Source organism: Petromyzon marinus, chromosome 34 (genome assembly GCF_048934315.1).
Source record: "Petromyzon marinus isolate PM22_M1 ecotype Great Lakes invasive population chromosome 34, UKy_Petmar_22M1.pri1.0, whole genome shotgun sequence".
Taxonomy (NCBI): domain Eukaryota; kingdom Metazoa; phylum Chordata; class Hyperoartia; order Petromyzontiformes; family Petromyzontidae; genus Petromyzon; species Petromyzon marinus.
In genome coordinates, this window is record NC_133700.1 from 4,133,132 (window position 1) to 4,157,064 (window position 23,933).

A 23,933-nucleotide genomic window follows, 5' to 3' on the forward strand; every position below is an offset into this window, starting at 1 on the left:
CTACTTGAATAAATATACTGTACCATTGAAAATTAGTTTAATGTTTGGTTTGATTTAGAACATCTTTCCAATGATTGCTTAATTTGAAACCATCCTCTCGGTTGAAATTGTGTCTGTGTTTGTAAATCTGAATTACCTCGTGCAGTTCCTTGTCTCGTAGTCGGTGGGCAGGCATAGGTCGTTTCCGTTTTGATCCGTCCTTTCGAGGCTTGGCATTGTTTCTTGTAGCAATTGAGAGTAGGGTTCAAGGGTTGCTGGCCCTTGACCCCAGACATGCTTGACCAGTGCGGTGGAGGTACACGCTTTACACGACTTGATCTGAAAGCATCCGAAGACTCATAACAGATCGTGCTCAGGCAAGAGCCACTCGGTGAAAGGTGGGCTGAGCAGCGCTTTTGTTATACCACGGCGACCGCGGCGGTCAGGGTGACCACAGTGACTGCGGCAGCCACGGCGGTCAGGGTGACCACGGTGATCACGGCGACCATGGCGACCACGGCGACCACGGCGGTCAGGGTGACCACGGCGGTCAGGGTGACCACGGCGGTCAGGGTGACCACGGCGGTCAGGGTGACCACGGCGGTCAGGGTGACCACGGTGACCACGGCGACCATGGCGACCACGGTGACCACGGTGACCACGGTGGTCAGGTGACCATGGCGGTCAGGGTGACCACGGCGGTCAGGGTGACCACGGTGGTCAGGGTGACCACGGTGGTCAGGGTGACCACGGCGGTCAGGGTGACCACGGCGGTCAGGGTGACCACGGTGACCACGGCGACCATGGCGACCACGGTGACCACGGTGACCACGGTGGTCAGGTGACCATGGCGGTCAGGGTGACCACGGCGGTCAGGGTGACCACGGCGGTCAGGGTGACCACGGTGACCATGGCGACCACGGTGACCACGGCGGTCAGGGTGACCACGGCGGTCAGGGTGACCACGGCGGTCAGGGTGACCACGGCGGTCAGGGTGACCACGGCGGTCAGGGTGACCACGCTGCTCCGCCCCAAGTCGCCGTCCGCGTGGCAGGACGCGCAGAAGAAACGCCGTCCGCGACTGTCATCATCCGGACGAATTCCTAGTCACTGCTTGTAAAATTAGATTAGAAAATAGGGCACCAAAACAATGTTCGAGATAGGAGGGGGTCCCAATTTTATTTCGGGAGATGCAAGTCGTTTGTTGCGGTCAGCTGCCGCCAACACCTGATACGAGTCGCGAGGAGCGTCAGGGAAGAACGTGTCGCTGGAGCAACCCACAGAAGCGAACGTGCTGCTGCAGTCCGTTACGGCACCGCCGCGATGATAAAGCAAGCGGGGCGGCCCGAGGTAAGAGGGAGCATCCGTCAATCCGTTCTCGCAACAAAATGTATGCACAGGGGCTCCCCTACTTACGAACGAGTTAGGTTCCAGAGGTCTGGTCGTAAGTCGATTTGTTCGCAAGTTCAACTTTACTCCTGTCGATTTCAAACACGTTGTACGGCGTGTACACTGAACACGGGGAATGGCTTCAAAAGTTGTATAATCTCCTGGTTGTTCATGTTATGCAGATGTATACGCCACCGGTTCATCACGTTCTGCAGATGTAGATGCCACTGGTTCTTCACGTTCTGCAGATGTAGACGCCACTGGTTCTTCATGTTTTGCAGATGTAGACGCCACTGGTTCTTCATGTTCTGCAGATGTAGACGACACTGGTTATTCACGTTCTGCAGATGTAGATGTCACTGGTTCTGCAGATGTAGACGCCACTGGTTCTTCGTGTTCTGCAGATGTAGATGCCACTGGTTCTTCACGTTCTGCAGATGTAGACACCACTGGTTCTTCATGTTCTGCAGATGTAGACGCCACTGGTTCTTCATGTTCTGCAGATGTAGACGACACTGGTTATTCACGTTCTGCAGATGTAGATGTCACTGGTTATTCATGTTCTGCAGACGTAGATGCCACTGGTTCTTCATGTTCTGCAAATGTAGATGCCACTGGTTCTTCACGTTCTGAAGATGTAGATGCCACAACCGCCATCTATTGCGTGACGGCTGAACTTACGACTCTCGGTCCGAACAGGCAACTGGACATACGGGACAGGTTTGTGCGTATCTCTCGTGAGTAAAGTCCCTGCACGTATGTTGAACTTCTTTCGCACCGTACGTAGCCAACCGTGCTAATCGGAGGTGCTGATGACCACGTTTGTTGTTTTTGTCCATTTCATTGCAATTTTACTATCGGCTTCGTGCCATGTGACAAGTGGCATTTTGATGTTTTTTTTTATAAGAGCCAGTGACTCATCCTGATGTCATAACAAACGCTCCGCGTGGTTATAACTGCGATCGATGATCGTCGCCGACTATCGGGGACGACTCGCGGACTCCTCTTTCAACGTATGGCCGGTGTGTTTAACGGCAATAAGAACAACGAAAGTCGTCGAAGGGATACCGCGTACCGTCACGTGTGCTGTCACGTGTGCCATCACCGCCATCTTCTCTGTGGTGCACAAGACTGAGTTACTCCACCCACAACAGATATAGCACGGGATTTTTGTTGCTCCTCACCCGTGCATTGTCTTTGTACTGTTCGCCTCTTAGCGTTTTTCCGTCTGACACTGGTAGTGAGACTAGGCCATGAAGAAGGTTGTCTCTGGTGTAGGCCAGTCACTTTCAAAGACAATGCCATATATAATGATATTATCAGAGCCTGTTCACCACAAGCGCTGTATGTGGTTAATGCAGTACTTGATTCCTTCCAAAAGGTTTCTATTTGGTGTGTGAACGTCTTAACACCTGTTTTATTTCCAGAAAGGGTAAAAACCTCTTATTTTCAAAGACCGAGTCACTCCACCCACCCAAGACTGAGTGAATCCACCCACCCACATAGATCAGCTCCCACCTCCTCTCCTGGGTTATCCATTCGGGGTTATCACAAAAGGAAGGTGGAATGGCAGGCCCGCTTGAGAACCCACCGAACGACTTATTTTATCCGCACACGCAGAGTCAGAATCGGAATATTTATTTGTACTGCAGGACATCCAATGAGCTGTGAAGCTCTCCCCCCCCAACCCCCAGGAGACACGGGGTTGACCGGCCTGGCCACAGCAACTAAATCATTCCCTCGACCGCCACTTAAAGCCACGCTTTCATCCACGTGCGGCCAGCGCCTTGGGATTTAATTTTGCGGCGAGCAGCGCCAAGCTCTGTGATCTGCATCCCTGAGCTCACCGCTTCAAATTCCCACGGGAGAAATGGCAGGACGGTATGTGCTTATGAAAGTGCAAGAATTTTAGTACGCTGTGAAGGCGGGATGTTCTCGTCTGCGCTGTTCGTGCACCACAGCGGTCTGGCTCTTTCTCTCTCTCTCTTTCTTCACTCCCAACGTTGGCAGCGCAGCGGTCGTGTGGGTCAGGGCACGCTGCACCCTTGGGATGAGGCTCGTGTGACGGTCACAAGGGCATTGCAATTGGAGGGCCCCAGGTGGTTTTGGGTGTCTGGTTGGCTAGGTCCCGGGCTTCAACCGATCACTTCCCTCCTCAACCCAAACGCTCCTCCACCCAACCAACAAACACACGGCCCATGTGGTTGGATCTTTCTCATTTGCGGCACTATCATCGCTTCATTCACGTCAACTCAAAACACATCGCTTTTCACGAGCGTACAACAACTCACAGCCAAGACATACCTTCATTTTATAAATAAAAACTGAAGATATTATGTGAATATTTTTAAATGTTGAGTTTGCGTATCAAAGTGATGACGCTTCGAGTGACAAGAGTTTGTGCCATCCGTGTGCGTATGTGAACAACAATAACCCTGACTCGACTCGAAACAAATCCACCCGATGGAGACCCACAGCTTGGAAGCAGCCGTCCTAACGAAAGGTGCCATCCATTTAGTCCGTACGCATGGAGGGGGTAACCCAAATGCGTACGCGTGCCTATGGGGGGTCTACTGACAATGTCCGTACGCATAGGAAACGGGGGGGGGGGGGGTGAAGCCTCGATTATAATTTGTCTACATTGGCCTTCAAATTAGTTAGATAATGCGGCGGTGGACTGTTTGCTTAAACACGTTAATAATATTGTTAACTCACCTTTAACCCCGTCCAAGGACGGGTGTATTGCAGTAAATCTGAAACTTGCAAGCGAAAATCAGACCGCAACGTGATAAGACATTGCATCAACGCGTGTGCAATTTGTAAGGGTGCGGTGACACAGACCTATTTCATTTTAAGGTTATAATCCCTTGTTCATCATGACGTCCTTTTTACTTTGATGTCTCAACAGCGTTACGGAGATCGCGTGACGTGAGGGTTCTGCCTTTGTAGTGAGGGTTGTGCGTTAACGCCGAGGAGAGGGGAGGAGGCGCCCCCCCCCCCACATGTGGAGTGACGTCACATGCTCATGATTATAAATGAGGGGGGGGGTGCTCTATGAAGTGACGTCACCCGCTCATGATTATTAATGGAGGGGAGGTCCCATGTGGAGGACGTCACCCGCTCATGATTATTAATGGTGGGGGTCCATGTGGAGGACATCACCTGTTCATGATTATTAATGAGGGGGGCTGGCCGCCGTGGAGTGACGTCACACGCAGGACACAGACATTTCTGGCTCATTATAGTAGTACAGTGAGGGAAAAAAGTATTTGATCCCCTGCTGATTTTGTACGTTTGCCCACTGACAAAGAAATGATCAGTCTATAATTTTAATGGTAGGTTTTTTGGACAGTGAGAGACAGAATAACAACAACAAAAATCCAGAAAAACGCATGTAAAAAATGTTATAAATCGATTTGCATTTTAATGAGGGAAATAAGTATTTGGCCCCCTCTCAATCAGAAAGATTTCTGGCTCCCAGGTGTCTTTTACAGGTAACGAGCTGAGATTAGGAGCACACTCTTAAAGGGAGTGCTCCTAATCTCAGCTTGTTACCTGTATAAAAGACACCTGTCCACAGAAGCAATCAATCAATCAGATTCCCAACTCTCCACCATGGCCAAGACCAACGAGCTCTCCAAGGATGTCAGGGACAAGATTGTAGACCGACACAAGGCTGGAATGGGCTACAAGACCATTGCCAAGCAGCTTGGTGAGAAGGTGACAACAGTTGGTGCGATTATTCGCAAATGGAAGAAACACAAAAGAACTGTCAATCTCCCTCGGCCTGGGGCTCCATGCAAGATCTCACCTCGTGGAGTTGCAATGATCATGAGAACGGTGAGGAATTAGCCCAGAACTACACGGGAGGATCTTGTCAATGATCTCAAGGCGGCTGGGACCATAGTCACCAAGAAAACAATTGGTAACACACTACGCCGTGAAGGACTGAAATCCTGCAGCGCCCGCAAGGTCCCCCTGCTCAAGAAAGCACATATACATGCCCGTCTGAAGTTTGCCAATGAACATCTGAATGATTCAGGGGACAACTGGGTGAAAGTGTTGTGGTCAGATGAGACCAAAATGGAGCTCTTTGGCATCAACTCAACTCGCCGTGTTTGGAGGAGGAGGAATGCTGCCTATGACCCCAAGAACACCATCCTCACAGTCAAACATGGAGGTGGAAACATTATGCTTTGGGGGTGTTTTTCTGCTAAGGGGACAGAACAACTTCACCGCATCAAAGGGACGATGGACGGAGCCATGTGCCGTCAAATCTTGGGTGAGAACCTCCTTCCCTCAGCCAGGGCATTGAAAATGGGTCGTGGATGGGTATTCCAGCATGACAATGACCCAAAACACACGGCCAAGGCAACTAAGGAGTGGCTCAAGAAGAAGCACATTAAGGTCCTGGTGTGGCCTAGCCAGTCTCCAGAGCTTAATCCCATAGAAAATCTGTGGAAGGAGCTGAAGGTTCGAGTTGCCAAACGTCAGCCTCGAAACTTGGAGAAGATCTGCAAAGAGGAGTGAGACAAAATCCCTCCTGAGATGTGTGCAAACCTGGTGGCCAACTACGAGAAACGTCTGACCTCTGTGATTGCCAACAAGGGTTTTGCCACCAAGTACTAAGTCATGTTTTGCAGAGGGGTCAAATACTTATTTCCCTCATTAAAATGCAAATCAATTCATAACATTTTTGACATGCGTTTTTCTGGATTTTCTTGTTGTTATTCTGTCTCTCACTGTTCAAATAAACCTACCATTAAAATTATAGACTGATTATTTCTTTGTCAGTGGGCAAACGTACAAAATCAGCAGGGGATCAAATACTTTTCTCCCTCACTGTAAATCCTTGATCGTTACTGCGTGGATTCAATATCGGCCGTTCTATCGGATTCGGGGGGGGGGGGGGGGGGGTGTGCGTCAGGCGTGCAGGGAGGGGGGGGTAAAGTTTCGACAAGATTTTTGCGTATTCACTCAATGGATGGCCCCAAAGGCCGTGCACCACCGATGACCCCATCCCGACCCCCGCGTGCTTCCCTCCACTGGCTGCCACTCCCCACCACCGGGTCTTGCCCATTGGGCCCATCGTCCCCTTCACGTGATGCGTCCTGCCCAGCTCGCTCGCCCTTTATCCCAAACGGACGACGTCTCGAAGACGAGAGGGAGGAAGCTGGCTCTCTGGCTCCACAACATGGAGTGCCTTTAAGAAGGATGAACTTGATTCATGAAAGGCAGCCTACTCCTCCTGTGCCGATAGAACGGTGGCGAAATGTTAACTACCTCGCCTGATATACAGGAGGTCGTGAGTTAAATCTAGATCCTGACAAATGCTGTATATTTGGAGTTTGCGTGTTGCCTCGCCCTGTGGCCGCGTGGATTTTTACCCGGGGTTTTCTCTCCACATTGAGAAGCATTGCGTGTTAAGAGTACTGGGCTGCTACAAATTTCGACATAAGCCACTTCGTTGAGCTATCATGTGTGGGCCCACTCAATGTGGGACGAGTTTAGTTTAATAGTTTAAAGAAAAAGGTTTAAAAAAAAACCCTGTATTTATTTTCAATGAATACACCACGCCCAGCTATAATTTACAGTCAGAAGTGCGGACCCGACAGCAAAAAATGGGAAGGGAAAAACGAATTTCTGACAAGGTGCACCGATACTGAATGAGAGAGAGACGCACGCTTGGAATTGCAACGAGAGACGGGCGTGAGAGAGGGGCACGTGGATCGGCGAACGAACGCTAATCGGAGACGTCGAGGGGGGGGGGGGGGTTCGGATAGGCCGTGCCACCGACATGACCGGCAGGCGGACAAGACGCGAGCGATGGAATGTGGCAGCCAAAGGAAAAGGACGCGACTGAAAACCCACGAGAGCCCAACCAGCAGCGATGGAGCAACGAGACCGGTCGATGTACGGGAGTCGCATGGATCACGCGGCATTGCGAGACCACGAGGGGAAATGACATTGGGAGAAGCCTTCATCCGGCAGTGGATAATGAATGGCCGACTATGACCTCAATGTCATCACCAAATTGAAATGAAATATCGCGCCGTGAACTTTTATTTTCTGTAAGATTACCCGTGGAATTATACACATGCATAAGCTATATACAACGATATATGTCCAGTGTCATTACACGTGTCTATGCTGGGGTCATGCCATGCACCCCTCTGTTCGAGCAGCCCACAGAAAGCGACATCCCAGAAGCGAGCTCTCCTCCCATCGGGTCACCGGTCTCATCTCGTACCCAGTCTCGATGCCCCAGCAAATGTCCCAATGTGCGAGCATGGTAGTGAAACAGGCGCGTCTCTCCTCATTAACTCGGAGCTGGAACGTTACCAAAGTGAAAGCGCAAAGTTACTGTCATTTCATTTTTCGTGTTGTGCGCGCGAGTAATTTGGCAACATGTCGAGGTCGTTAACTCGTTAAAACCCTTTAGAGGCCAGTTTGATCACAGGTGGCTCAAGGCAGGTGTCGGCACGACTGGCTTCTCAGCGGGAGCGGCGCAGAAGTTCTGACGAGCCAACCAGCACCACCCTCGTTGAAAATTAACCTTTTCACATTGGTATTGATTTTACTTAGGGAATTAGAGGCACGAACATTGCTCAATAGTCGCGAGCCGGTCCTCGATCAACCGTACAACATCAATCTTCTTTTGAACCCTCGCACCGATAAGATGGAACGCATCGAAATGTAGTCTGCGCGCAATACACCACAAGACGACATATTAATTTGGTATTTTATTTATTTACTTAGAATTGAAACCGAGACGAGTAAACATCTTTACCTTGTGTGTCACACCCAAACCCTGCCACCACACTCCCCGCACCCCACCGCTTCAAGGCAAATTGTATTGAACAAGGCACTGTGACACGAGGCTCTCATATGAATGAAGGGGCGGGGGTACAGGTGGGATTTGGGCTATGTGTGGTGGGGAGGATTAAAACCGCAAATTAGCAGGCACAGGTTGGGTTTGTAAAACGAACCCTTGGTGCCCGGTGCACAGCTTGTTTTTCTCACAATGAGGCCCACAAAGTTGGCAGCGCGGGTGCACGCGGTTCACTGGTGAATGAATGTGGGTCACGGTAGAAATGACCTTTTGTCCCAAGTGCTTGGGACAAACGAAAGAGCAGCTATGATACTGCTGGCTCACGCCACCGCGTGCAAGGGTCTCCTCTCGAGGGTACTTGGCCTACTTCTCCACGGTGGTCAGACGAACCGCAGTGAACCCATTTGTACTGTCGGGCGGACAGAGGCGTTGGTGGGGGGGGGGAATTTAAGAAATATTTCGTGCCAGGAGATTAAAACAAATCCACGACCCTCTGGATTGCAAGTTCAGTGTGCTAACCATTGCACCATGGCAGGATCCCGGACCCAAACACACAAGAGTATGCCTCTGGCAAGCCACATTTAGGAACGAGGGCGGCCGTGTCACTTTGCAGAGAGATAAATAGGCAAAGGTCGTGCCCCGAGTGGCTGATGGGCAATGTGGGCAGAGGTTAGTGTGAGCCAAGTGTGGCTGTAAAACCGCATGCCACACCATTTGGGTCCCCCCCCACACGCACGCAGACAAGGAGACACAAGTGCACTTGGGTCATTGAGAGCAGTTTGCGAGAAAGCCATTTTGCAGCAAGTTCCTTTCAACGCTCCAGCAGCTGTCGCACATTGAACTCTGGCTACAAAGTAACCAGTTCCGCCACCACATGTAGCATTCCCCGTTACTGCACATAGGGGTTTGATTATTGCCGTATTTAGAACTAGCCATGCATAGGACTCGGGAGGTGATCATGGAAGTGAAGTAAAAGTGGCTGACAATCACAGGACACTGCTTGCTACAAGGCTTCACACGAAGGGCTCGCTGGCCGACACGCAAGCTCCAGCCACTCCACATGCCCTGCCTCACGAGACGTGGGCCAGCCAGGGTGGGAATCGCGTACACGCGGGGAGACGAATGCTTTACGGGGTCGCGCAAAGCAAAAAGGCAACCATTGTATTACTCAGAGCTGTTTTTTTTCCTACGTAGCTTAACTAATTGAGCAAAATGCGGCCTGCATTCAAGGATTATCTTTGGCTCCCGCTCAACATCATTTGTGGGAATCATATGTATGGGAGGGGGGGGGGGTGTTAATCTGCTGTCTCAATCAGACTAAAATTCGCCATGACACTGTGGGACTTGAAGTTACCCGACCTTCTCGCCTCCCCTCTCTCAGCCCACCGTCCTCTCCCTGCGCCTATTCCACTCCCAAACGGCAAGGCTTTTTGCGTGGGAATCGCCTGGGCGCATTCCGCTCAGAGCAGTGGTTCTTAACCTGGGGTGCACGCACCACCTGGTTGGACGCCAGATGCCCTTTCTGGGGGGTGCGAGACATGTCATCGCCATTTTTTTTTAGAAGGTAAATAATCGAAAACACAAATGAAGCACGGGCATGCAAGTGCAACATACTTGGTTTCATCAAAACTGTGTTCAGTAACATAAAATGTTGTCGCGACTGAGAACCCAAGGGGTGCAAGACTGCGGTAAAGGTTAAGAACCACTGGCTTCTCCTCCACTGCTGCCCTCCCAGTATCAAACACCTTCTCCCACTCCCTCTCCCTGTTATTATAGTCGAGGCTAACACAACGTTACCAACATCGATGACCGATTTCCTTTCTTCCTCAATCTCGTTCTACCTCTCCTGGATTGGAGTCGGGTTTTCTCCCATAAACCCTTTAGCAATTGCTACATAGTGTATAAAAAAAAAACCACACACACACACTTTCCGCTCCATCCACAGCTGCCTCTTTTGAATATCAAAGGCCCGTTGCTCCACTCCTGTACAGGAGCTTGAGATATCAGCATACACACACCGATAGTCGTGACCGGTGTAAGTCCTAATGGCGTTTCAACAGGGCCCAGAAAGGTGAAATTTGGCACACAGTCGCGTGGACGCCTACAAAACGAGGCAATCAGAAATGCAAAAATTTAAAAATTCGGTTCCGTAAAAACTGCGACTCATAAATCGACTGGCTTTACTCATGGGCAGCGTTAGCCAAAACAACTTACGTTACTTTAAGTTCCGTGCTGGACACTCACAAATGTACAATCGCCGTCATGAGCAAATCAAGCATCTGACCTATGGAGTGCCAGGCTAAAGCCGATAATAGACGGGGGGGGGGGGGGGCAAAATCTATTACCAGGAGCGAGTAATCATCATCATCATCAGCCATGGTCAATCTATTGCTGATTGAAGGCCTCGCCCCAAGTGGCCGGCCATCTCTCGCGCCGCTGCGCGGTAACAAGACACTCGGCAGCTGCGCACGAGGAGCCGATTTCACTGCTCCATCTCCTCGGTGGATGTACACTGGGACGCTACCCGATCCCTGGCTGCGTCGTTAAGTCTCAGCCTCCTCCACCCATCAGCCCTCGAGGCCCTGGGGACCCGGTTTGGCCCGATCCCAATTATTTTTTCTCAGCAGCGTGACCGAGCCATCGCTTCACAGATCGCACTGGTCACGCGTGCGGTTAAGGCGACTAAAGCCCACTGTGGAAGGTCGCTCACAAGGTCTGGGTGTAACAGAAAGAATGACGCCTCCCCCAACACAAACCCCCCCCCCCCCCACCAATGTCACTCATCCAACGAGTAGTTCCACCGCCGCTTCCGTTGTTTGCGTCTCTCTGTACAAAAATAAACGCTCCGATAAAAAAAAAGAGAGAAAGAAATTTGGTTTACCTTTATGTCGGTAACTCTCTTTTCGTGAAAAGTGCAAAGTTAATTCATCACGGCCGTGCGATTGGTTTCTCCTGGCAGTGCTTCACTCACTCGGGTTAAACGCATCCCAGCCGGTCGACGCTGTCCGTCCAACATTTCGAACCGTGCTCCCGCAATGGCGCGCGGTCAAAAACCTCGGCGATCGCTGCCGGGAGGCAAGGGGCCTCGTGCGTAAGTTTGGGATAAGGCTACAGGGTTGCCGCGCTATCATTTTTTGACGATACGTTAGATTTCACGAAGTGACGTTTACCGTTTGCCGTGCGTATCCCTCAGCCGTGTAGTTGTGTTTTACATTTGGATCGCCTCCGTGCTTTGCGCTGCACTTGCAGAGTACTGAATGAAGATCGCTGAGAAATGTTGCTCACAGCCGCAGTGTGCGCAACACGAGCCTGCCAGAAGTCTTGTGCTCGTCGTAATGTAACGATCGTAGGACGTGCCGCCAGAAAACGATGACATCGCATAACCACCATGCCATTATTTCACACGGAAAACGTTTAAAATGCACGAATGTAACGGTTTACAGATATTACCTTTCGAACTTTGATTATTCCTATACATTTTCATTATTGTTTTTCCAGAAATGCTTTTTTTTAAGAAGGAAATTCAAAATTTCAGAAAAATTCTACGGAAAATGATAATTTCGATACGATATTTAGCTTAAATGGTCGACATGATTATCGTGGATCTTTATATCGTACGATCCATCATAGTATCACGGCAACCCCTGGATCGAACAGAGACCAGCCTGGTACCAAGCCAGCCAAAAATAACACCTCTAGGCTTTTACACTCGAGGTCTTGGAGAGGCCCTTGCAAGGTGATTGATGCCTTGGGTGGCACGATGCCACCCCTCCCGCCACACACCACACGATGGCACACTGCGCCTTTACCAGCGGGCATCTCGTTATCGCCAAACTCTCATAACCGTAATACAGCACCACCCTGTGAAGACCGCCACCACTTGCATCTTACAAGCGCACAGCCCTCGTGTCAATCGTGAGGGGTGGGGAGGGTTCTTTGCCCATACGTCACCATTCTGGCCGATGCCTGCTGGTCAAGGCGGTAATAAGGAAAGGACGTTGGGAGGCATAGAAGTACAGCACAGAGAATGGAACTTGCTGCACCATCCCCTGCCGCCCACAACGGAGCACACAGCAGCTCCACACGTGCACAGAACAAGCCCTCGGTGCGCACGATCGTTGCCCACGCAAGCGCAACGCGGGCTTCAACCCTGCTCAGCTTCGGACATCCGGGCACGTTGCTGATTATTTGGTCATAGGCGCGCCATGCGGGCGAGAAGTCAAAAGTGGTCGTCCTGTGTAAAGGACTTTGGCCCCACAAGAGGAATGTGCAATGTCCATCGCTGGCTCCGGACCTCCCAGACAAGACGGGCGCTGGGCCTGTATGCGCACGGATTCCTCCGAGCACGCGCTCGCCAGGCCACCTGGCCACACCTCGGGTAACCCCAATCGCTGCCAGTGCCGCTAGTGGTCACATGGAACCAGCCAGGGAGGGGAGGAGGGGGAGTGGGGGGTGGAAGGTCAAATCGGGTGAAGTGGGAGGGAGTGCGAGAGGTCGGGTAAAAGAAGGGCGGTTCCCCTCCCCGCTTCGTCACTCCGGCTCGCCACCGCAGCTCACCGCTCTTGGCCCCCTTGTCATTTTGATTTATATAAACGATAAATACTTGTGTCGTATTTACATGGAAACAAAGATATGTGCACGTTAGTAAAGGCTATACAAATATCTCGGAAGTTAAGGCAGCTCCTCAATTATTTATAAAAAATAAAGAATACACTCTTTATATAAGAAATCTTTGATTACACGTCGATACAAATCTAAGATGGCACTAAGTGAGGGATTTAAATTATTGGCGTGAAGAATCGTGAATCCAGCGTTCTCCTGGCCCCTCGTCGAGTCTCTCCTCTCGTCATCAACGTCTCGAAGACGGCGCCCGTGGAGCCCCACGGTTCATCCTCATCACCCCTTGTCGTAGCCGTCATCGCCGCGGTGACTCTCACGAGCCGTCGGCGTCCCGGTCACGGTGATAATTTACATCTTCTCAACGCGCGTCCCATCACCGGAGTCATCTCCGCTTCCACCCGTCGCCGTGATCTCCTTCACCCGCTCCATCGTCACCATCGCCGCCCACCTCATCTTCACTGCCGTCGCCATCTTCGTCGCAATCACCACCACCGCAGCCGCCGCCTCCACGATCACTCTCGCGGAGTGTCTCTCCAATCGTCAGCATCACTTCGACGATCGGAAGCAGCGCGCCCCCCCGAGTGATCCACAGCCACGATCACGGCGAAGACAACTCAACGCCACGCACCGCAACCGAGAGGCCCAACCTTAACCCAGGCTGCCCGGAGGCAGCCAGGTCACGTCCAAGCACCAACCGGCGGGGCCACCTCAGCCTACGTGCCTGGCTCGAGGTTGGAGACGACAGTCCCACACCACCCCAAAGATGCCGACGAACGGGAGACGACTCAGGCGGTTGCAGAACACGCGAGAGAACGGGGGGGGGGGGTGGGACCTCCTCAACAAAGAGCCCAACGCTCCCCCCCTCCAGCGCAGACGCAACCCCCAGCCTGCGGCTTGCGACGAACGGAACAGCCAGTGGCACGGCGAGCGCCGCCCCCGCCAGGCGCCGCTGGGCCCAACCGCGCCACCGCCGAGGCATCAACCGGCGGCTCGCACGGCAAGCGTGGAACAGGGCGGGGCGGAGGCGGGATGGATGGGTGGGGGGGGGGGAGGGGGCTTTCGGAGTTGCAGGGCCGTGGGGGGCGAAACCCCCGGTGGGTTTGAGGGGGCGGGGAGGGGGGGGCCCGTCGCCTCGTTGGGGGCTACGGCGGAGGCCCCGCAGGGAAGCCCGCGGGAGCCGCCAGGGCCGTCAGTGCCAGCAGACGAAAGGGTGGCGCAGGAGCCCCTCGCCAGAGGGGCGCTGGTGCGCCGCCACAAAGACGCGTCGCAGGAAGTCGCGGCCGTGCTCCGACAGGCTGGAGGGGAGCTGGGGGTTGGTGGGCTGGGTGGCGATCTTGAAGATGGCTGCCATGGCCTCGTACTCGGCCCAGGGCGGCCGCTCCGTCAGCATCTCCACCACGGTGCAGCCGACGCTCCTGTCGGTGCGGACATACCGTCATGTGGCGGGAACACAACGAGGACACGACATGTCCAGTCCCATCATGAATGCACCGCGCTGATCGCACAGAGTAAGCTCTTTAGAGTAACACTGTTTGAAGTCTGTTGCAAAACTGGTTACCAACAAAACATTTTCACAAATCCTAAATAGACGCGTGCATTACGAGCATAAAAATCTCCTTTAGCCGATCGGCGTGCGCCTGTGCGTACACGCGCACATGTTTGTGCGTGTGTGTGTCACGGGAGTTGCGGGGGTCTAGGCACGGGACACGCGGCGTGTGTCACCAACGCGGTGATCCCCGAGGGAGGGGAATCGAGGTGTTGATTACTTTGGCTCGGGTTGCCGCTTCCTGTGGAAAGTTGGCCGTGACCTCTGGTCACCTCCCCCGGTTCCCCCACGCACAGGAATTTCACACCCTGCCACGGCAGGGCGGCCGGATTTATTGTTCCAGCAAGTGCGAGAGACAAACAACAACAGCAGCAGAGCTGTGCACTGGACCAGGCTTCCGAAGGGCCACTAATAAGGGAGACAGGGCCCTTCACAAGACGGCCTTAAACAGAGAAAGGGTCTGTCTCATTTGTGCCATTCACCTCATTGGTACTCCACTGCCTGCCCAATGGGGTGTTTGTCTAGTCTGGGCTCTACGTACGCTCTCATTTGTTCCGTCTCATTTGTTCTGATTTATTCTGAACATTTCCCTTGAGTGAAACATTAAAATGTGCAGAAATTAAACCACCGTAAAGATGATTCTCACACACGCAACTATATGAATGCACACATCATAATCTGAAGAATCAACTTTAGTAATCATCGTCATCGTCAGCCGAGAACAATCCACCGCTGGTTAAAAGGCTCTCAAGGTCACGATGCAGCGATCCACTCGGCTCGTGCACACACGAGCCAATGTCACCGTCGCTCCGCCTGCCCGGTGGAGGTGTCTCGTCGTTTGGCCTCCCTGGGCCGCCAACTCCGCTGTTCTTCTCGACTGCCGGCCCTCCTCCTCTCTTCTCGCGACACGTTGTGCCCAAACCGAGTCTCCAACTTTAACGATCGAATCAATACATCGGCATCCCCTGTGCCGCACCCTACGCACTACCGCCCAGAGCACCCACAACGACCGAAATAACGGGGCAACGACGCAGGGAGTGGCGTCGGGGGAGGGGGGGTGGGTGGGTGGGTGCCGGGGCTCTGGAGGGTGACCCCAGTCTTCCCCACGCCACCCTCCACCCCACCTCGCCCCCTCCGCGCGTGATTGTCTGCACCAGGAAACAGGATGTGCATTATTTCTAAAATAACACAGCAAGCCGCCTTCTCCTTTCACGAGCGGAGAGCGGCGCTCGGCCCGGGGACGCCGGCGGCAGGATTGCAGACGCCCCGCGCCAGCGGCGCCCCCGCGCCGTACCAGGCGCCCGCGGGTCCCCGTCCAACGAGACGGGAGAGCAGCCCTCTCGTCTCGTTGGATAAGGTGATCAGTTGAAGCTACTCGCTTGGGATTTCAGATGGCTCGGCATACGAGTGGCCACTCGGAGGCCAGGTGCCGAGTCACCGTTGTGACGCACAGGAACAGCTGCCACTGGGGGTGCCCTTCCGTACGAGTTGCAATGCAAGACTTACGGACTAAAATAACACTGCAATGCAAGACTCACAGACTAACAGAGACCCACACACTTACAACATGACCCATCGATGTATACAGAGGCTGATAGGACTGAAAGTGGCATAGCTATTGAATGTGCAGGGACCGCCACCGTGGCCCACGCCCCCGTGTGCCCCCCACCGTGTGCCCCCCACAGTGTGCCCCCCACCGTGTGCCGAGCATCACTCACCAGATGTCGGCCTTGCGGCCGTAGCCCTCGCCGCTGATCACCTCGGGGCTCATCCAGTAGGGCGTGCCGCTCACCGTCTTCATGCCGGTGCCCGTCAGGCAGATCGTCTGCAGGCGCTTGCTGGCGCCAAAGTCTCCCAGCTTCACGTTGCCCGCAGAGTCGCGCAGAATGTTGGCTCCTGGGGGCACAAGTGCCAGAGGCCCACGCCGGTGACGCAAGGCTTCACTTGGCCCCTCCTCCTTCAACGCCGCTGGCTTCCTGTTCGCCTTTTCAAATAACTGACGCTCGTCTTTAAATCTCTTCATGGCCTTGCCCCACCTCATCACCTCGCCTCTCTCATCTCATTTCACGTCCCCTCATCTCGTCCTCTTCGTTCTCAATCTTCTCTGTCTCTCTATGTTCCTTATTCTCCCTGTGCCCAATCCCGTTTTCGGTCCTTCTCCCTCCTTGCATTGCTCTACTGGAATCAACTTCCCCTGTGCATTGAGCAATGCCCCCTCCTTAACCTCCTTCTGCCCTTCTCTTAAAGCTCCACCTCTTGCCTATTGCTCATTCTCTTCCTTTTCCCTCCCCTCGCCCCTCCACTCCTTCCCGTCCCTCCACTACCAATTCGTGATCCCTAAGTACCCCTCTATTGCCGTCACTCATTCCTCAATGCTTGCCTGCCCCTGCCATCTAGATCATTCCGTTTTGTGTCAACCTTTTCTAATCTACATTAAGAGCCTTGAGTGAAGGCGCTCATGTGTGTAAAGAGGTGTCTGTGTGTGTGAGGTGATGTGTGAGGTAGTGTGTGAGGTGGTGTGCGTGTGGGTGTGCGAGGTGGTGTGCGTGTGAGGTGGTGCCGTGTGAGTACAGTGGTACGTTCGTGTGTGTTGGTGCGGTAAGTAAAAACACGAGCACTAGGAAGTTCAAAGTAGCCGCGCGTACTGTTGGCGGCCATGCACCCCCTCTCCTGCTCCGCGTTGGCCTCAACAGGCACTCGCTTAACAGCACTCGCCCCGACAGCCTGTCTAAGGCCGCATGGGGCGGGGCTCGCCGCGCTTGCGGGTTGGACGCGGCGTGGCGCGTACGTACCCTTGATGTCACGGTGCACGATCATGTTGGAGTGCAGGTAGTGCACGCCCTCCAGGATCTGGCGCGCGTACCGCCGCGTCAGGTTCTCCGTCAGCGCCCCGTAGGCCTTCAGCTGGTCCTTGACGGAGCCCTGGGAGCACCGCACGCACACGAGCAACCGCGGGCGCGGTCAGACGGCTGCCGGCGCTCGCCCCAACGCGCCGGCGCGGGGTAGCAACCACGGCGGGTCGATCGTAGCCGCGTCACGGCTTCATCCCTCGTCCACCTGCCGCGGGTCATTGGGGGCCGCGATTGTATTCAAGAGTGGCTTTCCTTTCGTGTCGTTTTGCTATCGCCTCGCTTGTGTTGTTTCTCGTTTGTCTCGCTTCGTTTTGGCAGGTTTACTCGCTTCGACAGCCGAAACGTTAAGCGAGCGTGATCACCATCAAATAGTACACAAACACCCGGCACGAAAAAAGCGCTCGGCATTTTTGGGCACTGTGCAACAGCCATCAGTAGTCCCTAAATAACTGCCATGGTTTCCATTTTTTTACACAACTCACAGAAGCCGGCTGGTTTCTGCACACGAGCTTCTTGCGTACGTCACTTGAAGCTCACGGGGTTTTGGTGGTGCTTGCTCCTGCCTTGGCGTTGGCGCAAAAGCACAATCAACAAAAAAAAACAAACTCCAACACGTTCGCCAATAACACTGTGAGTGGCCTTAACAGAGGCCACTCTACCTCTCTCACCTGTGCTGTGAAGAAGGCACAATTCACAAAAAACGTCACCGATTATTTACAGGCCTCCAATTGTTCTTGACGCAGCTCAGGCTGCTATCGCCCAAAAGAGGCGACGCCGTCCCACGTGTCCCATCGCGTTTTGTTCAACTCCCGACTAAGCGAAGGACGCGGCAACGATTCGCTGAGGGTGGGGGGGGGGGGGAGGCGTACCCCAGGCATGAACTCCATGAAGATGGAGAGGGTGCGCTCCACGGCGTCCTGCAGGCAGCCGAAGTACTGCACGATGCGCTCATGGTGCAGATTCTTCAGCAGCTGGATCTCACACTCGAGTGCCTTCACCTCCTGCTCACGCCACCGGTGGCCGTACACCGCCACCACCATCGTCAGATCAGCACACCAAACCACCACGACACCGCCACCACCACACCACCACAACGTAACGCCATCACACCAAACCACAACACCTCACCATCGCACCACACCGTCACACCAAACCACCACGAATTACATCATACAATAACACAATATCATACCTTTACACCAACTCACACCGCGACACCACACCATGCTGTCACACCATACCAACAAGACAAAACATTAACACTAAGATTTTACATAAATGTACAACTTTACCAATTGTTACATTTCCCGGCCACCTAGGACCCATTTCGTGAAGAGAGGGTCCTTTGCCTACAGCATCCCACTCAGCTGATGAGACACCAGATTTTAAATCCAGTCCCGAGTTTGCCCGAACTGAATCAATGCCGGTGAAATTATGCACTCCTGTTGGACCAATGGGTCGTGTAAGCAAAACACTTATGTTTTTCACGTGGATGAGACCGACATATGCAGGAGTCGGCGGCGGCGTCCGCGCATCAATTTTATTCTTTGCATTCTTCCCAACGACGACGACGACGACGACGAAGCCACTGCACGTGAACGCGGGCGCCCGCGTGCCCGCCCCCCTCACCTTGCTCGTCTCCAGGCTGTCGGGGTCGAACTGCACCTGCTTGACGGCGAGCTCGCGGCCCGTGTCGGCGTCGTAGCACAGGAACACGCGGCCAAACGCGCCCTGGCCCAGCAGCTTCCCCAGCCGCCAGTTCGTGGGCGCCCGCGGGGCTGTGGGTGGCGCGCGGCACGAGGGGTGGAGGGGGGCGGAGGACGATTGAGGGGGAGGGGGGCATGGCACGGCCGACGGGGTCACGTGGTGACGGCGTGGGCGACGGGGGCGCGCGACGGACGGCACGACCGCAGAAGGGTGCTGACGCACCCACTTGTGCTGCTGCCATCCGCACAGCCCAGCAGTGGGGTTTGGGAGTTTCGCAAATCTCTGCGTGACCTACCAACCCCTTGCCTCCAAAGTTCCGGATCACAGGCTTGTGCCACCACAAACCTCCCCACCTCCCCCGAACCCCCACCCCCGACGAAAGGAAAAGGGGTTATACATTGCACGACCACAAACACAAGTGGCAGCATCACAAAGTTTGACTTTTTTCGTGCTCAATCACGGGAGAAACAATGGCTTATTGAGCGGGAGGGGAAGCGCCCGCTGCAGCTGGCAGCTAAATGTAACGAGCTCCCGTGAGCACGATAACATCTGTGGCCCGCCGAATCTGTGGCTGCCGCCCAGAGGTTGGCCCCAGTCAAACGCCGCTGCTCGCCACGACCAGACACGACCACACAATGCGAACCACAACACCAGCCGCAACCACCACGCCAGCGGCGACCGGCCACAACGCCAGCGGTGCTTAACAACCGCGGCGTACGAGCGGCGTCTGCCCAAAATCAACGACGCCGGCCCAAGTGCCCACAACCACAGCATTGTCTGACCAGAAATATTGGGGGGGGGGGGGGGGGGCCCTCGGCACGGTTGGGTGTTTACAAGGACATATCACAGAGACAGTGGGTTTGAGTGCCTACAGGGAGAAGCTACACGGGAGATGAGGGAAGGGGAGGTGGTAGCCTTCCTGTCCCTTTAAAAAGAGAAGTCTTAGTCTGACCAGGTTATAAATATTTATAACCGATGAGGATGTTCGGAGGGTGGAGGTTTGAAGTATAGTATCTAACTGCAGCAGCAGCAGCAGCAGCAGCAACATGGGTAGATCTTTGCCCAGCAGTGGGATGTTACAGACCGAAAAAGAAGAACAAGAGAGGAGACACGTACATGGGGAGAACCGTGCAACAAAGACGGTGCGAACGACACACGGCAGAGCGGACACGACGGGCGTTAGCAACGAGACAGAGAGAGGCAAATTAGGATCGCCTCCCCAATCAGAGCGTGACTCCCCAAAATCGCGGAAATTCGTCGGGATGGTGGGGGAGAGGGCTCAATCGTTCAGACGTTTATCGGCCCCCACACGCCAGGGCGCACCTCTCCCCACGCCGGTGTTCATTTTTCAAATTAAATTATCCACAAAAAAAATTATCACGCGCGGCGACGACGACCAGGACTGCCGGCCCACCAGGGATAAAAGCGTGGCCGACTTTGCCGCGACCGAGGTTAAAATGAAGACGGGGACTGAGATAACTTAGCAATACTATCAGAGAGGAAGACAAATAGTGGTAACTGGCTATATATGTATATAAAATGGAATTACTGAGTTCAATGATTGGCTGACCTGATAATATTGAGGCAAGGTGGGGGGGCTTATGTGCCCCTTACATAAACATCCAATAACTAAGAGCGTCTCACTGCGTGGCTGACTGCTTTTGTTGCCTTTGACTAAGAGAATGGCCTCATGAAATCCAGACTAGAGCCTTGACTAAAACTCTCCAGGTCATCGTTGATGACGAGACTCAAGACTCTCACTACTAGAACTACACCGCCCTCGCACCACCAAAGAAAGATAAGATAGCCTTACAGACTGTAGGGGCAAGTGCTGTTGGCGAGCACCTATGAAGGCCGGCACGGCACGCGAGTGAGGGGTGGGGTGGCCAGCATCACGCGCGGCCACCTTTGTCCCCCCCCCCGAGCGGGGATGTCTACAAATGGCACCGGGTACTCATTTGAGGCCGAGTCGACCTCGAGGGAGGGAGGCGCCCAAGGACGGGTTCAGATATCCGTCACAGCTTGTCGGCGGCGAACTCTGGTCGCCGGGTTGTGCACGCGGCGTGCAACCGGCCACTCACATCGGCTGGAGTGGTTCACGTCGTTGGCGGAGGGAGCCAGGCCCTCCATGTCGCTGGGCCGGCGAGGCCGCGGCACGGCGCCGCCGTCTCCGTTCCCGGGGAACAGGCTGCTGCTGCTGCTGCTGCTGCTGCCGCCGCCGCCGCCGCCGCAGTTGCCCTGGCCCAGCCCGAACGCCAGGGGGAAGGGGCGCCGCACCCGCGGGAAGGTTCGTCGACCTGCGTCGCGCCCAACCCCACCACCCAGCGCCACCGGTCAACACAGTCACCACAACCGCAGCGCCGTGGTCAGTGCTGCCCTCGTCACCAATACACTTCAAACGTGAAATGTTTCTCGATCCGACAACCATCACGCTGTCGCTTTCCCATAACTTAGGAACTGTTTTTCACTTTTTACCGCGCTTTCGTTGTTGATATTATACCGCATGATACATCGTAGCGTCTATCGCCTTATCACAGCGTACCCTGATTACTACAACAGGTGAAACGGCATCATCATAATCGTTACCATGACCACAAAAGCTGAATCATCATCACCACTGCTATTACAACAACAGCTTAAACGTTATGATCGATGGAATAACCGTGACAACATCTGCTTCATAATCACGACCAACACCACCAACACTGGTTACCCCTACAACACAAGCATCAGTTCAAATCCATCGACGTTTATTGTGTAACCAGATGAGACCACGATGAGTCTCATTTGCAAGAGTGACCTGGGGGGCATTAGTCTGCTAGTAGGAGGCGATGATTGTGTGTGTGTGTGATCTCAACCGAGCGATTTGTGGTGAACATTTTCTAACTTTGCCAATTTTTTGGACCGTGACGCCGTCACCCAACGGCCTGCTCTTGCGAATGACGTCACGGTACCTCTAGATAGACGGAGGGGCACTGTTGACCGCACGGTCACTGCACACGCAGCAATAACCGGCGACGCGTCGCACGCACGCGGTGCACAGCGCAGAGGGTCAGTGGCTGGCACCGTGTGGGCAGGTGCGGTACCATCGCTGTTGTCATGCTGCTGGAAGAAGCCCTGGAGGCGCCGGGGATAGGTGCCGCCCTTGCCAGCGCGTTCCATCAGCCTCGTCTCGTACTCTACAAGGGTGGGGTGGGGAGCGGCGGCCGCACGGGACACCGCGCAACACGCAGGTTGCACCGGCGGCCGTCTCGCACATTTAGCCAATCACACAAACGAGACCATGGCAGCAGAATGATCCCTTATACTCCAGGTCATCGTCGATGGTGAGACTCGAATATTGCAGCGGTGTGACGAGAGTGCTATAGTGCCACAACGTTTTAAAATCCTCTTTCTTTAAAGAGAGAATGGCCAAACTTTAAACATGTCGCGTGACCCGAGACACGCAGCCCTGTGCGATCTATTGCAATGGCGGAGCCAGGATTGTCAGGTAGCGGGGGGGGGGGGCAACCCCTCCAGCAATGAAAAATGATAGAGGAGTTGTTAGTAAGTCAGGACTTGTCCCTTGCTTTTCAGTCGACGCGTGTGCGGCGATGGCGCAGCCATCGATCGAGGGTCGAATTCGAACCGCGTGGTGTGATCGGCATCGCGCTCGCTGCAGGTGTTGATGCCTTCAGGGAAGTCGTGGACTGTCTACGCAACTGCGCACAATCCTGCGAGTCACTTATAACTGCTTTGCCGTTACTTATTGCCAATTATGAACGATTGTCCTATCATCTCATAGAGTCCCTGGCACATAATAATATGCTACACAGTAGCAGTGGGGGTCGCAAAATGCCGATTTATTACTAATAAACACCAATGATCCAATCGAAATTAGGGATTTCGATCGGATCATTGGGGGGGCACGTGCCACCCCACCCCCCTTCACTGGCTCCACCCGTGATCTATTGCATGTTTGCTGATTAAAAGTAAACCGAAAGGAGTTTGTTGCACACCAAAAAAATTGGGTTAATTCTTCTGAACCAATGGTTTTCTCAGCAGCAGAGAAATACAGCACCTGTCCCGACTCTCTGCACCTCGTCAGTAGAGTGCGGCCCACGAAAGAGACCTACGCGGATTGATCCTCTGCAAACTCGATCCCTTACCCGAGTACTCGTGATGGTTGTCTGGGAAGCTCTGAGCCCTGGACATACGGCCTGGATGGTAGCTGTCACTGTTGAGAGGGCAGCAGGGTGAGGGAGGGCAACACAGGGGAGAGACTCAAAGAGGTGGGCCTGGGTGGCTCAGAGATCAGAGCGCTGAGCTACCACCGGGCTGAGTCTTGGGTACGAATCGAGGTTTCAGCCACTTCCTGTGATTAAACAGAGTTCTCAAGCATCGGGATTTGACGGTCTCTGCCCAGTCAACAACCAGAACATTAAATTTGGCACAGCACTTAATTTTGCTAAATTTCAACTGTTAGAATTTACTTTTTTTTTTTAATTTGGCTGTCTTGAGAAGAACATTACTTGCAGTGACAGGGTGAGTGGGGAGGTGCTGCACCATACTCTGTGGGAACAGAGGTCACTTGAAGGGATCTTAGCAGTAGCTCGTTGACATATGCTTCTGGGGGCTGTTATAAACACAGAGTGCTGCAGTGCTACTGTGAGGTATTTTAATTATTCATCATCTCCTCTTATGAGGAGTAATAATCATGTGTTCAGGGAATATTCTGTGGCTTTGCAAAATAACCCAGAAAAGAGAATAGGCCAGATATGCCAAAGCAGTGCGCTCATAAACAAAAAAATAAAGTCTCGAGATTCAGTGCAAAATCTCCTGGATAAATAAGACAACGTTATATTGATGATGATTATTATTCTGTGCAGTAGTTATATAATTATTACAAACAGAAATGTTGCGGAACACTCTGTACAAATTAAGTTAGAATGGGAATTACGTTTAAAACCAGCGAAAATAGAGAGCAGCAGAATGTTCCCTTCCACAGAAACATTCTCTTTGCCATCCC

At 53.5% G+C, this 23,933-nt stretch overlaps 1 protein-coding gene across 8 annotated transcripts in view; it reads right to left on the reverse strand.

The window, feature by feature from the left end:
* Positions 1-8,098: 8,098 nt before the first annotated feature.
* Positions 8,099-23,933, reverse strand: part of LOC116948608 (mitogen-activated protein kinase kinase kinase 3-like) — a 48,265-nt gene continuing 32,430 nt past the window's right edge. For all 8 annotated transcript variants that reach the window (XM_032965441.2, XM_032965440.2, XM_032965439.2 and 5 more), the window contains 8 exons: positions 23,074-23,141; positions 22,012-22,104; positions 21,007-21,222; positions 18,848-18,996; positions 18,088-18,219; positions 17,159-17,288; positions 16,085-16,262; positions 8,099-14,235 (listed from right to left, as the gene is read on the reverse strand). In XM_032965441.2, the coding sequence (XP_032821332.1) occupies positions 14,010-14,235; positions 16,085-16,262; positions 17,159-17,288; positions 18,088-18,219; positions 18,848-18,996; positions 21,007-21,222; positions 22,012-22,104; positions 23,074-23,141 (1,192 nt within the window). In that variant the 3' untranslated portion in view covers positions 8,099-14,009. The remainder of the gene's footprint in view (positions 14,236-16,084; positions 16,263-17,158; positions 17,289-18,087; positions 18,220-18,847; positions 18,997-21,006; positions 21,223-22,011; positions 22,105-23,073; positions 23,142-23,933) is intronic.